This window comes from Notamacropus eugenii, chromosome 3 (assembly GCF_028372415.1).
Source record: "Notamacropus eugenii isolate mMacEug1 chromosome 3, mMacEug1.pri_v2, whole genome shotgun sequence".
Lineage (NCBI taxonomy): Eukaryota > Metazoa > Chordata > Mammalia > Diprotodontia > Macropodidae > Notamacropus > Notamacropus eugenii.
The window spans coordinates 480114435-480130713 of NC_092874.1; the positions used below are offsets into that span (position 1 = coordinate 480114435).

Sequence of the window (16279 nt, forward strand, 5' to 3'; positions counted from 1 at the left end):
ATAAAGTCAAATGCCTTTCCCACACAACAGCCTCAAATACTTCAGAACAGTCATCACATCTCCCAAGCTGCCTCCAGTTCTTTCCCAGTTCTCAATATGGCAGGATGAACCTCAACATCCTAGTCCTTCTCCTCTGGAGCTTCCCTGACAGATGCAGGCCCTTCCTAAAGAGTGATGTCCACAAATGAACCAACGCCCCAGACTTGGTTGAGGCACAGGAAGATTAGCTTTCCCATCCTCTGTCTCTTCATGAAACTGAAAAAAATACATCTAGTGCTAAAAGGTAAGGGAGCAAGGGGCACCACAGCATATGGAATGCTGGAACTGGTGTCAGCAAGCCTTGAGTTCAAATCCAGCCTCAAATACCTACTAGGTCTGTGACCCTGGACAAGCCACTGAACCTATCTGCCTCAGTTTCCTTATCTGCAAAATGGGGATAATAATTGCACTTAACACAGAGGTTGGTTGTAAGGATCAAATGAGGTCATATTTGAGAAATGCTTTGTCAGCCTTAAAGCAGTATATGAATGATGACAGATATCATTATTAATTCAACATAAGATCAGAGCAACGTTCCCAGCTGCCACATCACACTGTCGCATGCTATTGTTTTAAGTTCACAAGCACAGTGTGGGGCATTACCACGCCTCCCTGGCCTGCTTCCCACGCTAATGTTTCCCATCTTTAAGAAAGGCCAAAAGGCCTCCCTACGGCAGACACTGTCTGCCACAGCCCAACCTCCACCTTGGAGGAGAAATTCATTGTGCTGATGGGGTCCTTCTCCAGCTAAGCAAGCCTGTGGAGATCTATACATTAAGCCCGACTTGGCACCCTAGAAATTTAACAGGCCAGGCTTGCCAGGAACTGCAAGAGACCCTTGCCTTCTGAGATCTCTAGAGCTGTGTTTTTGAAACCACATGTGAAGATGGGACTCACCAGAAGGATGCCAACTTTAATAATACGCCCAGCAAATATGGAGGTTGGCAGCCCATGGTGTTCCCCAAGCTTACTGTTTATGCAGGAAAGTGGAACCATTCGGCCCTCATTTGATAGCTGAAGGAGCAATGGGTATCCTCCCTGCAGCCCTACCCTCGAGCACAGGATGCTCCTCCTGAGTGTCTGTCATGGCCTTATGGCTGATATCCTAGTCATGGGCATCTCAGAAGCTAGATGGCAGGGATGTGCATGCTATCCATGGCTGGCCTCAATCTCCTGTGTTTCTTCTGATAGTGTGGCCTTGTGGACTTAAGTCAAGAAAATGTGGGTTCAGGTCCTATGTTGGACCCTTAGTAGATGAGTGACCTGGAGGGAGTCAGACCTCTTGGAGTCTCCGTTTCTTCACAGATAAAATGAGAACAGTAATGCCTGGATATCTGCTTTTTAGAGATTCTGGGAATCTCACTGGTGCACGAAGCACTTCAGAACCCTTAAGAAGCTACATCAACACCCAGCATGTGCTGGTGCCCCTGCCAGGGCTTGTATTGTCTCTGCGACACTTGACACAAATCCAGATTGCCCTCACACTTCAGTGAGGCCTGGAACGGGACTTTAGTGCAGGAAGAGAAGAATCCTGGGGCTTCTTATTATGGTTCAGTCTTTTTCAGTTGTCTCTGACTGTCTATGATGCTATCGGGAGTTTATTTGGCAGAGAAACTGGAGTGGTTTGCCGTTTCCTTCTCCCACTCATTTTACAGATGAGGAAACTGAGGCAAACAGGGATAAGTGACTTGCCCAGGGTCACACAGCAGCTGGATTTGACCTTGGGAGGAATCTTCCTGACTCCAGGCCCAACACACTATCCACTGTTCCACTCAGCTGCCTCCATCATGGGGCTAATGAAATAACAACACATTTTGACACCACCCTTTTTTTTTTAAAATGAATTTCTTCCTTATAAAATTTAAAATGCTTTTGGGTTCTGGTCAGAAAAGAAGAGTGGGCTAGTGGACAGTAAAACCAGTAGGTTCGGGTCCTGTTTGGGCCCAGCACTACTATGTATGTGTGCTTGATGGGCTCAGGCTGGCTGCTGCTTTGAAGCTTAAGAGGCAGCCTGTCCTGGTTGCCTAGCCCCCACCATGTCAAAGAGCTGACTCTCTGCTTTCTAAAAATGAACTCTGCCGCGGACAGCATTCTGACAATTTAATAATTTGTCAAAGTTGTCCACCCTGCTATTATGAGAGAGTTCAAAGGTAAAGGGCACCGAAAGCCCAGGTAAATCTGCTGACTGAGAACAGCTGGCAAGTCACCAAACCACCGACATTGGTGGCAGCTGCTCCAAACAGGAGCCGGGCTGCTTCCCCACTCCCTGCCTGAGCCCCAGCCTCCTGTTGAGGCCACAAGCTCTTCTGTAGATCAGGGTTCGGGAGCCCTTTGGAGGCTGTAGCTGTGGCTGCAGCTGCTGCTTTTTTCAGCTTGGAAACAAAACAGAATTTGGAATCAGCTCTTCACACTCCCACCTATCCAGCCTTGGCACACAAGAGCTACGGAGCTCCCCTGAAAATCTCCAATAGAAGTTTCCATCTGCAGGCCCAAGTCTCCCTTCTTGATTTCAAGTGAGTGCAGCCACAGGGCCAGACTCCTGGCAGCTATGAGAAGATGCCAAGGGAGGAAGAGGCCCAAGCAGCCGGGGCTCACAGCCCTGTCCCACCTCTAGCCCTCTCCTGTTGCCATGGGATGCCCATGAGCCAGCCCACTGCTCAGGGAAGTAAAAGTCACAGTACAAATTAAAGTCCTTCCAGTTACTTAGACAATAATGCCCCTCATGCACCTCTGGCTCAAAAGAAGCATCCTGTCTCATTCTCCCTTAACTTTGGCACTTTAAACAAGAGTTGGCAGAGGGCAAACATGCAATCCCTCGTGCTCCATCAGAGTGACCTTCCAAAAGATTCCTGTTCCCAGACTGAAGAACAACTTCATTTAAAAATCCCTTGTGACCTTCACTAGGCATCCTGAGGCAGTAGATGTCCCTGCCTCTCCCAAGACCAGGAAATTCATCATTGCCCCTCCCCAAGACCAGGAAACTCATCACTGCCCCTCCTGCCTCCCTGTCAGATGGAGTGCAGCCACTTCCAGTCTGAGGTCTGACACCAGTCTGTGTTCTCCTGTGATGGTGACCTGGAAGGCCACCCAACACAGACAGGCAGCCTCCTTAGGTAGAGCTGGTCTCTGTGGGGCAGTCTTCTCTGGGCTCTGACTGAGAGTCTTGCCCACCCTGGCCATGGGGCTTATGCCCCATTGGCCAAACCCAAGAGGATCCAGGGGACTGCAGTGTGAGGGACCTGAAGACAGGAGACCTGGCCTCAAATTCTTAAATACCTCTGAGCTATGTGATCATAGTCAAGTAACTCAGAGCCTCAGTTTCCTCATTTTTAAAACAGATATTATTATGTGTGCAAAACAAGGGTTGTGGGAGGAAAATCCCCCAGGACCTGGGAATTTTCAAACCGAGTGTCTGAGTGTTAGTGTTGTGTTGAGGCCTACTTCTTCAATGCACTGTTTATGATTAATGCATAAAAATGCATGTGATTACAAGATGACACAAACCTCAGATAAAACCATGCCTGATCACACTGAGGCACCTCGGTCTTTTTTCTTTTGGGAATTCTGGGAAGGCACATCATAGAGATGTAAGACAACCGCAGTATGAAGAACACTCAGAATTTTCCTAAGACTTTCCTAGAGACTTGATGGCCACAGATGTCTACAGGCTATTCTTTCCAACAGGACATCTACTCATGTCTGACCCGGAGGCTGCCAAAATAACAGGCAAGTGAGGACCCCAGGAGAGAAGGCCTCTCCAGGAGGGTCACCCTTTTGGGGGAACACCATGAGTGTGACCCCAAGGACCTGCTGGGAAAGTCTGGAGAGCTGGGCCCCCAGAAGTCCAACCACCCCAGGAGTCAGGCTATGGCCTGGACCTGCACCACTATCAGTCACATTCTGTTTTCTCCCCACTACTCCAAGCAAACAACACTGGACAGCATTGAGACTAATCTCCCTCCCCCATCCAAAGAGGTATTTCTCTTCCCTTTATTATGACTTCTGAAATACATTACTTTAATAAATAATATTTTAAACTTTTCAGAATATAGGAAGGCTTTACTAAGAAAAAAGAGTCACTCAAACAAAAACTTAAACATTTCACAACTAAATAAAGAGAAATCCCAAATGCTCCATTTTAGGATAAAAAAGCATCGCTTGCCACTCACCTTCTTTCCTCCGGTTACAAACTGCTTGTAATGAGACCTCAAAAACTGGGGGTGAATCGCAATAATCTGCAAAAGGAGAGAAATGTAATTTCAATTCATTTAGCTTTCATGTGGGACAAGGCCCTGAATGAGCGGGCCCTGGGCCAAGGCCCTGAATGCGCAGGCCCTGGGCCAAGTGCCCGCCCCCAGGAGACCTTGATGCCCCATAGTGGCTGAGGATACCTCACAACTGTCCACCAGAAATACATGTGCCCTGGGAGATGCCAGCAAGAGGGGTGCTGGGTCTCCAAGGGCACAAAACTGTAAAAAAGCCAATGAGGCTGGAGGACACAGTCTGTGTTCCTCCCTAAAAGTTCAGTGATCTCTCCACAAACAGTTCAGTCCTCCTTGGGTAACAAACCACTTCTGCTTCTCACCTTTCAGCACACAGTCTTATGCAGGGGGTAGCACAGGTACTGATATTCCCATTTAACAGCTTAGCAAACTGATGCTCAAAGAGATGCCTTTATCAAGGTCAAATAGCCAGTGAGTATGGAATTGGGCTTGTAGTCCTCAGCTCCTGGGATATGACTTTCTCCAGGGTGAGCACTGTACTCTGACCATATGCTTTCTATGGTATCCCTAAACACAACCTGTAGGCCCAGTCCATGTACGACTCAGCTTCCCTCCAACATCCAGGCCATCAGGGGGACATCACTCCCTGGTGACACACTATAGGGGCATGCGGCTTCTTAAGCAGAGCTAAACTTGATACCTTCCATAACTTTCTTTAAGAGAAATGTATTTTCATGCCATTTTAATGGCTGGCAGAGACTGTGTGTGCTCCTCCCAGGGACCCTTCCCAGCTGCCAGGATCCCTCCATTACCAGCTCGAGGCTGGCAGAAAGAGAATGGTGAGACGTGACCAAGGGGCACTACTCCTGCCTAGCCTCCCAAAAGGCAGTGGGCACAGCGTTGGCTTGGAGATTCCATTCCATCTCTGACATCTGTTAGTTGTGGGGCCACAGGCCCCTCAACCTCTCTGAACCTCAGTTTCCTGGCTGGTAAAATGGGGATAATAATACCTAGATGACCTGTCTCACATGTGTGTTATGAGGCTCTCAGGAGACAATCTCAATAAAATGCCACAGAAACAATGGTCCTTCTGTAGAGAATGGGATCATGTCCAGAACATCTGCAGCTAAGGTGAGTGAGCTTCCTTATGTCTTCCTGAGTTGGTACCAATTCTCATTAAAATATCACTAATAACTGCAACTATAAATCTTAAGTTTCTTTACTGATAGCCCTGAATCCAATAAGCAATCCTATTAAAACTCAGCAGTAACCTCACACTGGCCTTGAACAGGAGCATGAAGTTGCACTGCACTGTCCCAGGCTAAGTGCTGGTGTACAAAGCTAAGCACAAACACTGTCCTTCCCTCAAGGAGTTCACTTTAATGGAGGAGAAAGCATTCAAAGACACAGGCACAGCCTCCCTGGGAGGTGATCTCACAGGGAAGGTGCTGCTAACCTCAGGGAGTGCTGGCCCGAGAGCAGAATGCAGAGGGGATGGGATGGTAGAAAGGAAACAGGTCAAAGGTGTTAGCCTGGTGGAGGAAGGGAGAGGTGGAGGGAGGAGCGGGGAGCCTGGGAGGGTGGGTACACAGAGAGGGGAAAGCAGGGAGCCTGGGAGGATGGGCACACAGGGAGGGGTGAAGCCTACACCCCTATAGGCAGCCTTTGCCATGATGCCTACTCCAGTCAGTCCAGTCAGAAAGCCTTTCTCCTCTGGATCGCTGGCACAGTCTGCTTCTATCTCTCATGGAATTTAGATAAAAACCCTTTCCTCTTCTGGTGTCTTTGAGTCTTCTTCTCCCCATCAGCTTAGGCTCTCCTTGGGACTAGGCCTGAATCTTGTTCAACTTTCTATCTCTCCTAGCTCTGAAGTTTACCAGACACTCAAAAGATCAGCTAAATGAACAGAAGGCTGGATAAGGGAAAACCTCCTCCTGCACTGGTCTGGGTCTCTTGTCCATCTAGGCAAAGATCCTTACAGGAAAAAGGAACCACATACTTACTTTAATAGGACAGTCAAAAGTCTCATGAAACTCTTCCCCGGAATACAGTCCAAATACTTGCACCTAAAAAATACAAACGGATCGAGTCAGCTCATACTCCCTCCCACCAAAGATCGCTGAGTGGGGAACAATGCATGCTTTCATTATAATGTGTAGAACATTGAATAATTCCAAGGCCTTTGCAATTTCCATTAAATAGCTTATGAAAACAATTTCATCAGGACCGGCCTCTCCACTGTAATTAAGTTTTTACAAGCACCGCACAGACAAAGAGGTCCCTTTGCTCACCACAAATCTGTTCTATTCAATGGAAACGACCCTTTCAAAATGAAACAGATATGAATACGTTATTAATATTCTTTCACTGCCTTCTGCAAACTATTCCTACCAGGGTCTGCGTTTGTGTGAGTCACTGATCCCTGTGCTTTGAGGGCACAGAAGAGAAAGCAAGCCCCACTTTATCAGCTTATCCTGAAGATCAGGCCACTCCATTTTATTCACAACCTGCCCCTTTTCTACAGCTTCAATTAATTTTTGTTTAATTCCCAAAAGGAAATAAAAATACATAAAAACATGTTATGCCTTAACCTTTGGGGGCTAGATGAATACAGGAAAAAGATTAAGCTTTAGGAATCTCAGTGCAACCTTGCTCAATTTCTGTCTACTCGATTTCAGCCTTCACACCATGGAGTTCAAGACTGACCTCAAGTTTGTCAAGGCAAAAAGCATTTATTGAGGGACGACAAAGTGCCCAGCACAGGACTGGGAACTGATACACCTCCAGGATAGGAGGTAGGGTGCAGGAAGCAGCAATATCACCGGCCTAGCCTCCTTCCACTTGGCATCTCCCCAACTCTGCCCTCTTTATCTCCTCAGAGTCGGGAGCTCCTTCGACCAATGCCGTTCAGCCAGGCTCTGCAGTGAGCCAAGTGCTAAGACGTTGGGGACTTGCTGAGCTCCCCCTCCATTATCAGAGACCAAACCTGAACCCAGGTCTTCCGGGATCCAGGGCCAGCTCTGTTGTCTGATCTCTAGCTTGCATCCTCCAGACACTGGTTCTCTGAGAACTTGGCTTCTTTTTGGGGGGGTGGGGGGGTGGAGGGAGGGATAGTTAGCTGTAGGAAAGGAGGTCATTCTGCAGCAACAGTACCAGTGGTAGTAGGCATATTTCTGTGCGGCCAAAATTCAGATTAGCAAAGATTAAACTATTTCCAGAGGCCTGAAACCAGGTCTGAATGTTTTCTGTTCTTTTATCCCCTATAGCACTGGGTCCAGTGCCCTGAGAGCTGGGCAGGGGCTGACACCCTCATTAAGAGGGGCCCCTGGGGGTTCTCAGTTGAAAGGGAAATAAGGGGAGAAGAACTGTGAGAAACAACTGCTGTAACAACCACAGTGTTTGTTCCCGGAAAATCTCCAAACTGCTGGTTGCAGATTTTGCTAGAGATGACAACTCTCAGATGAATCTGAGCATTGTTTCTCAAAGGAAAATTGAAAAATCTACTGTCCAGAGCTGGAAAGAGTGCAATCCATCTCCCTAGAGGAAGAGGGCAATGGGAGAGTCCTGAACACTAATGTGACCAAGGGGAGGAGGGTGACTGATGAGAGGCGGAAGCGGGGTTCAGGAGTGCAGTTCCCTGACCCCACATCTGCAGGAGCCTGAAGGAGCAGGCAGACTTGGGGACTGGAGGAGTCAGCCTCCGGGTTTGAAGAAATCTCCAGCTTTGTTTTTCTTTTCTCTCTTCTTTGGGTTCCACAAGGGGTCAGGTAAAGCAATGAACTCCATGCCTCTGTTTGTGAATTTGGCTGCTCCTGCTAAGAGTTTGGCTCTTTTAAGTGAATTATTTGCAATTTCTCTGGGTTATTTAATAAGCCAAGTGAAGAACAAAGATTCCAAGTGAGGGCTGAGGCGGCCTGGTCTCAAGGGGAGCCCTGAAGGAAGGGACAATGGGGAGTCAGGGTGGTGCCAGGCAGGTCCACTTTTAACCAGCACACAACCCAAAGCTTTATGTCGCAGCAATTCTAGGCAGGTGAAGCCCAAAGGGAGGGAATACTTGGGAAGTCTGTTCTTCTCACACACATGCAGATGGCCATCACCCTACAACTTAGTAAACAGTCTTGGAGAATGATGGTGGCCAAAAAATCAGTCAGCTGAAGCTGTCCAGGTGAGTTAGGCTAAAGCCATACTTTTTGGGGGGGGAGAGAGGGGCTACTGTGACCTATTAAACATAAAAACATAAAAAGGCTTCTGGCCTCTGAGGAACTCCTTCTGCCAGGGAAGAGACAGAAAAATGCAATAATATAATTCTCACTTCTGCAGCTCCAGATGGCTGCAAGTCACAGAATACCAGCTTCTGAAGAATGAAATTGATGGGCAAGGCAGAGGGGATGGGAGGCATGAGCCGGGAATAACCATCATCTGTGAAGAGCTGCCCGGGAGAAGCACCACAAAGCAAACATCAGAGAAATGGAGGAAGGGGCAAGAGGGCAACCAGGCACACACACAACAAGGGCTAGCCAGCAGCAGACCTTTGTACTCTGCTAGGACCCAGAGATGTGAAGTCATCTAGTGATAGGCCCAGGGCACTGGGTAGACCTCCAGTACTGGGCTGGCATGGGAAGAGATAAGAGAAGAGAAGGAAATAAAACTGTGCTGAGATCTGCTCCCAGGAAGGGCAGCCCACTGACGTGGTCACAGGAGCACAGGGGGAGTGAAGGTATGGAGCTTGTTGGGCTCTCAAAGAGCCTTCATCCACACAGTCCTTGCAGGTGTGCATGGCAAGAATCTTCACCTGTGCTTTACAGGTGAGGAGGCGCAGAGAGATGATGAGTCAATAGATATCAGTAGGAAGGTAAGACCACACACCTAACCAAGAGTGGAAGATGGATCCTAAGCAAGGCCTACAACCCCAAGCTCTGTCTTGGCATTTCACCACAAAGCCACTAGGCATCACTGAGGTTGTAGACAAACTACAGACTCGCATCTAAATTTCTGATTTTCTTAATCTGCAGTTTCTGTCCATGACTAACAAGGTAACTCTCCTGGATGAACTTCACCATATCCACATGGACCAGAAGAAACCACACCCCTTCAGGGAAATACAGGGCAGTTCACGGATTCTTCTTGGTGAGACAAATAAAGAAGTTGGAATGCAGCTCCGTCATCTACCAAAGTCAACAAGACAGACTGCTTTCCAAGACCCCTGGTCATCTTGTGTTCGGAAGCATAAACAAGCACTTATATGTTACCGAATGCAAAGTCAGAGAGTATGTTTTTTGAAGAATTTCACAAGAATCTTTCAATCAAGTGACCATCGACCTTGATATTCAGTGACTTCAACGTAAAGGTAAAAAACAATGGAAAAAATTGGAATAAAGAGGCAAGGATGACCAACGGCTTGTGGACTGATCAGAAACTTATATGAAGAATATGTAATTCAAGGAACATGTTAAAAGGTGGGGGACAGTAAGGAAGCATCAAGGAAGTTCACTCACTCACACACACACACACGCATAAGGGTATCTGAGGAAACATGATTATAGGTTTAGAGTGAGCTGAGGACCCTTTGAGTCCATCAGATTCAAATATTTTGTTTTCCAGATGATGCAGCTGAAGTCCCTAGGATTCCATGGCTAAGATGTGAAGCCAGGCCTTCCAGGGGTTCTATTTCTCCAGGAAATGCCTGGTGACTGTGGTGCGAGACCTTCTGCCTCAGCTCACGGAGTCAGATCAACAACCACTGAGAACAAATGCAAAGACCAAAATCAAACTGAAGACTAAAAATGAAAATAAAGAAGAACACGGAAAATGGAGAGTTGTCCTGAGCCAACCTTTAAAGGTTAAAAATGTGAAATGGATCTCTTCTCAGCAAGGCAAGGATCTAAGACTACTCCAAAAGACACAGGATGGAAAATATTATCCACATCCAGAAAAAGAAGTATGGAGTCTGAATGCAGACCAAACATACTATGTGCTCTCTCTTTTTCATTGGTTTTGTTTCTTTTTCTCGTGATATCTCCCATTTGTTCTAATTCTTCTTAACAACATGACTAATGTGAAAATAGGTTTAATATGAATCTATATCAAATTACACAGCATCTTGGGGTGGAGGGAGGGGAATGATGGGGAGAAACTTTGGAACTCAAAATCTTATGGAAGTAAACAGCAAAAACTAAAAATAAATAAATTTAATAAAAAAATGAAATGGATAAAGGTGCTGACACCGACTCTGGGACAGGAAAAAGAGGATGGAATTTGGAGTCAGGACCTCAAAGAGAATTCACACTCTGGAAATGAAAGAGGCCTGGGATGGCCATCTCAATGATCACCAGCTGCCTCCCACCAGGAAAGCCCACACACCTCAAACAATGATCTGAAAGGGTATAGACAGATTCAGATGTGCGTGCATGTAAATACACACATGCTTGGGTGTATGCATGCACACACATGCAAACATCTGTGTGTATGTCTACGTATACACATGTGCAAACATATATATGTATAAGCATATTTATATTCTCTCTATATATATGTATACTTATAATTGTTTATTTGTTTGGCTATCTGGCTCAGGAGTCTGATTTCACCGGTACCAGGAGCTATTTGCACTGTAACTCCCAGGCTCAGGTCCTGTTACTTGTCCAGGGTCAAAAACAAAAGACCCTCTTTTTAATACCACTATTTTCCAGACACTGCTGTGACTCATGGTATCAAACTACAAGTCAGACAAAAGGCAACAAGAAGACATACGGTCAGTGTAAGGGAAGTACAAAACTCAGAGACGATCTACCGTGTTCCAGGAGGAGCTGAGTGAGAAGCAAGGGGGCTTGCCACATAACAAGAGGAATTACGGCACGCCAGTCAGATCACAAATACATCTGATGATCGTTACATATTAAAGAAGCCAAGGAAGACCTTCAAAGCACAGGGCAAATCCTTTATGAATGGCAGAGAATGGCAGAGAATGAGGTGGACAGGCTGGAGTGTGCATGAGTGGAGAAGGTGATTCCACCCCAGTGAAGTCACAGTCCCAGCCAAGGACTGAACAATGGGTCTCCTTTGGGGTCCTCTGTCCTATGGACACCTAGGCCTACCTTTTTGTCTGTCTTTAAAGTGATACTTAGGCAGCCCACAGTAACGGCACAGTAGAGTGAATCAATGGATGTTAAAGTGGTTACTTCATCTAAGTTCCTTCCATCAACCTGAATTTCTGGTGACCCAAGGGAAAGGGCTTGATTCTTGCAAAATACGCCCATTTGTGTTTAGGTCAAGAATACATTTATTGAATCTATACCCAGAGGTTGCTGTTTCTTCCCCAGATTGTCACAAAACACACCTCTCTCATGTTAAATCCTATATTCAAGGTAGTCTAACGTCCACATTTAAGAAACACATGTGTGAGTTAACACTGCAGGGAAGAGAGGAGGATTGCTACAAGCTTCCAAAGCTGACCATGGGGCGGCAGAGAAGGCTTCTCTGTTGGTCTAAACTCAACAGACCTTTGACCATCAATGTAGGAAAGTTGTGGGCACATAATGAACACTCAAGACAAGGTAATTTTTAAAATAAAAGATACATTATTTTTAGTCAGTTGAAGGGTATATAGGGGTAACTAACTGGTGGTGTGCACCTGATGGAAAAGATTGATGTAGCAGTAAATGAACAGGCAGATACCAGAAGACTGCAGGCTGAATAATGGGGTAAATGATCATTTAAATGGCAAGTGATGAATGTTCCTTGAAAATTGTGAATGCATAATGTAGATGGCAGGACAACCATGAGAAGAAATGACTAGAAAACAGTGGCCCCGACAACCTCCTGTCCCCATCCTGGGAAACCACGTGAGCCCCGGCAAGAGCTGCTGAGCCCCCAAGGATCTGGCACCACGTGGCATGAATATTAGCTGGATGGATGAAGGAATAAACAAGATGTTATAAGGAAATCAGCGAGAAAAATACACAAACAAGCCAGGTCTGCACCTTTTCAACTCAATCTCTAGCAAGATGCTCGACTGCTTCTTACTTCTGGTTTGCATTGAGTCCTAATCTGTTGGAGGCACTGTGCTGAGCACTTCATAAATACTATCTCATTGGCTCCTTACAACAACCCTGCAAAGTACGTGTCACTATGCTCTCCATTTTACAGTTAAAGGAAACTAAACTGAGGCAAACAAAGGTGAAGTCACATGGCTAGCAAATGCCGGAGTTCCCATATTCAGATACTGCTGATTCCAGGCCTAATGCTCCACCCACTGGGCCCCAGAGCTAGCTAGGAATCTGATATGGAGATAAGTCACTATGCCTTGCACATCCCTTCCTATTTTTTCCTGTAACGACTAAAAACTATTATCTACTGCTTACCCACCAAAGTACAAAGTAGCATAGTGTAAAGTAAGTTAATCTAGATTTCAAACCAAAAGGATTTTATAGGTTTGGGTGGGCCACATTACTGAAACTCACATTGCTGCGTGAAATAAATCCCTTATAAGCTCAGCTGGAAGTTGGAAGTTCTTAGGAAGTTTTACTGTGAGATCGGCTGTTCTCCAGGGAAGATGGAATTGTAAGAAAACCTGAAAAATGCTAAATAAAGGAACAGAACAAGGTATTGTATAAGCTCCAAATTCTGGGAGTATCTGGCTCTGGTCCAAAGCTCTGAAAGCAAGGCATCACCAGCTTGCCATGGTCATTCCTAACTTATTTCTGCTTCAGTGCCCCTGACTCAAGGTATGTTCCTTTCTCCTTAAATGACCATGAATGTGGCACCACTGTCATGTTGTATGCTGCCCCACTCTCCCAGCCCCTACAGCAGTAGACTGTTAACTTTGGGAGAGTAGACACTTTCTGGTTTGTCTACACCTCCCTCCGGCTTAGCAGGGTTTTTCTTGTTTGGCCGTCCCAGCAGCTCATGCCCCATTGTGTGATGACTGACTTTGATAGACTCAGCTCTTCCCAGCAACGCAAAGATCTAAGACAACTATAAAAGACTCATGATGGAAAATGCCGTCCACATTCAGAGAAAGAACTTTGGAGTCTGAATGTGGATAGAAGCAGACAACTTGCTCTCCTTTTCTTTTGTTGTTTTGTTTTGTTTCTTCTTTTCCTGGTTCTTCTCTAATTCTAATTCTACTTTACAACATTAATGTGAAAATATGCTTAATATGAATGTACAAGTAGAGTCTATATTTGATTGCACACCATCTTGGGGAGAGGAGAGGAAAGGGGAAGAAAATTTGAAAATCTTATGAAAGTGAATTTTGAAAACTAAAAATAAGTTAATTAAATTTCTATCTCTATATGTCTATCTGTCTATCTACATATATGTATACAGGATATATATAAAGATGGAATAAAGAAGGGGCAGAGGCAGGATCACTGGCACAATGAAACTATGAGCTATGTCATACAGGGTTATTCAAGACCAACAGATCACAGTGGAGAGTTCAGACAAAAGGTGTTCCAGTGGAAAAGGAAATGGCAAACCACTCCAGTATCTCTGCTAAGAAAACCCCATGGACAGCTTTAGAATGATAAAAGAGACAACACCAGATGAGCCCCTCATGTCAGAAGGTATCCCATATGCTGCTGGAGAAGAGCAGAGGACAACCACAAGTTACCCCAGAACTCATGAAGCATTGAGGCCAAAGCCGAAAGGAAGCTCAGCTGGGGATGTGTCTGGTGATGAAAGCCAAGTCTGATGCTGCAAAGATTAATATCACGTAGGAATCTGGAATGGAAGATCTACAAACCCAAGTGAATTGGATGTGATCAAACAGGAGATGAAAGATTAAACACTGACAATGTGGGCATCAGTGGACTTAAATAGGTGGGAAGTGGTGAATTTAATTTGGATGGTCATTACATAGACTACTGTGGGCAAGAATCCCTTAGAAGAAATGGAGGAGTCCTCATAGTTGATAAACAGGTGAGAAAAGTAGTACTGGAGTATAATCTCAAAAATGACAATGATATCTGTTCAAATCCAGGGCAAATCATTCAACCTCACAGTAATACAAGTCTATGCTCCAATCACTGATGCCGAAGAGGCCAAAGTTGGTCAGTTCTGGGAAGACCTACAATATTTTCTAGAAGTAACACCAAAAAATGATGTCACATTCATCATAAGGGATTGCAGTGTAAAAGTAGGAAATTAAAAAAAAATAATTGGAATAACAGGAAAGCTTGGCCTTAGAGTACAAAATGAGGCAGGGTAGAGACTAAAAGAGTTCTGTGAAAATAATTTACTGGTCACGGCCAACACTTTTCTCAACAACCCAAAAGGCGACTCCACACAAGGATATCATCAGATGGTCAATACAGAAATCAGATTAATTATATACTTTGCAGCCAAAGGTTGCAGACACCCTATACAGTCAATTAAAATAAGACCTAGAGCAGACTGTGGCTTAGAGATCATGAGCTTCTTATTGTAAAATTCAGGCTTAAATTGAAGAAAGTAGGGAAAACCATCAGACCATAAAAGTTTGACTTAAATAATATCCCTCATGGATATAAACTAGAGGTGATGAATAGATTTAAGGAATTGGATTGGTAAATAGAGTACCTGGACAACTATGAACACAGATTTGCAATATTGTCCAGAAGTCAGGAACAAAAAACATCCCAAAGAAAAAGGGAAAGAAAGCAAAACAGCAGTCTGGTGAGGCTTTAAAATAGCTGAGGAAAGAAGGAAATGGAAAGGGAAAGATGCCCAACTAATGCAGAATTCCAGAAAATAGCAAGAAGTTCTTCTTAAATAAGCAATGCAAAGAAATAGAAGATAACAACAGAAGTGGAAAGGCAAGAGATATCTTCAAGAAAACTGGAGATATCAAGGGAATGTTTCATGCAAAAATGGGGCAAGAAAAAGACAAAAATGGTAGAGACTTAACACAAGCAGAAGAGATAAGAAGAGAATATATGGAATATACAGAAGAACTATACAAAAAAGAGCTCTTTTTCCTATTTAATATTTTATTTTTCCCAATTACATATAAAAATAATTTCAACATGTTTTTTCTTTCAAATTTTGAGTCTCAAATTCTCTGTGCCTCTTCTCCTCCCTCATTAAGAAGGCAAGCAATTTGACACAGGTTATACATGTACAGTCATACAAAACTCATTTCCACATAAGGTCTTTTGTGAAAGAAAACAGAGACCAAAAAACCAAGAAAAATAAAGACATTAAACAAACATACTCTTTGCTCTGTACTCAGGCTCTACCAGTCCTTTCTCTGGAGATGTAAAGCACCTTTAATTACAAGTCCTACACAATTTCCTTAGATCACTGTATTGCTGAGAATAGCTGTTATTCATAGTAGATCATCATACAATATGGCTGTTACTGTGTACAATGTTCTTCTGGTTCTGTTCATTTCACTTTGCATTAGTTTATGTATGGTTTTCCATGTTTTTTCTGAGCATCACATACAATAACTTGTTAAGCCATTCCCCAATTAATGGAGATCCCTTCAATTTTCAATTCTTTGCCACCACTAAAAGAGCTGCTATAACTATTTTTGTACACATAGGTCCTTTTCCTTTTTGTTTTTTACCTCTTTGGGATAGAGACCTAGTAGTGGTATAGCTTGGTCAAAGGGTATGCATTGTTTTATAGCCATCTGGGCATAGTTCCAAACTGTTCTCCAGAATGCTAGAATCAGTACGCAGCTTCAGCAACAGTCTATATTAGTGTTCTAATTTTCCCATACCTCCTCCAATATTTGTCATTTTCCTTTTCTGTCATGTCAGCTAATCTAACAAGTGTGAGGTTGTGGCTCAGAGTTTTTTAATTTGCATTTCTCTCATCAATAGTGATTTAGAGCATTTGATTACAGATAACTCTGATTACTTTGTCTGAAAACTGCCTGTTCATATTCTTTGACCATTTATCAATTGAGGAATTTGACTCAGTTTTCTATATGTTTAAGAAATGAAGTCTTTATCAGAGAACCTCACTGTAAATTTTTTTTCACGCTAATCATTACAAATTATGTATTTCCCTCCATTCTATTTCCCACC

At 44.5% G+C, this 16279-nt stretch overlaps 1 protein-coding gene across 3 annotated transcripts in view; it reads right to left on the minus strand.

The window, feature by feature from the left end:
* VPS41 (VPS41 subunit of HOPS complex) overlaps positions 1-16279 on the minus strand; it is a 184930-nt gene that overhangs the window by 81275 nt on the left and 87376 nt on the right. For all 3 annotated transcript variants that reach the window (XM_072599093.1, XM_072599092.1, XM_072599094.1), the window contains 2 exons: positions 6266-6328; positions 4209-4274 (listed from right to left, as the gene is read on the minus strand). In XM_072599093.1, coding sequence (XP_072455194.1) covers positions 4209-4274; positions 6266-6328 — 129 coding nt within the window. The remainder of the gene's footprint in view (positions 1-4208; positions 4275-6265; positions 6329-16279) is intronic.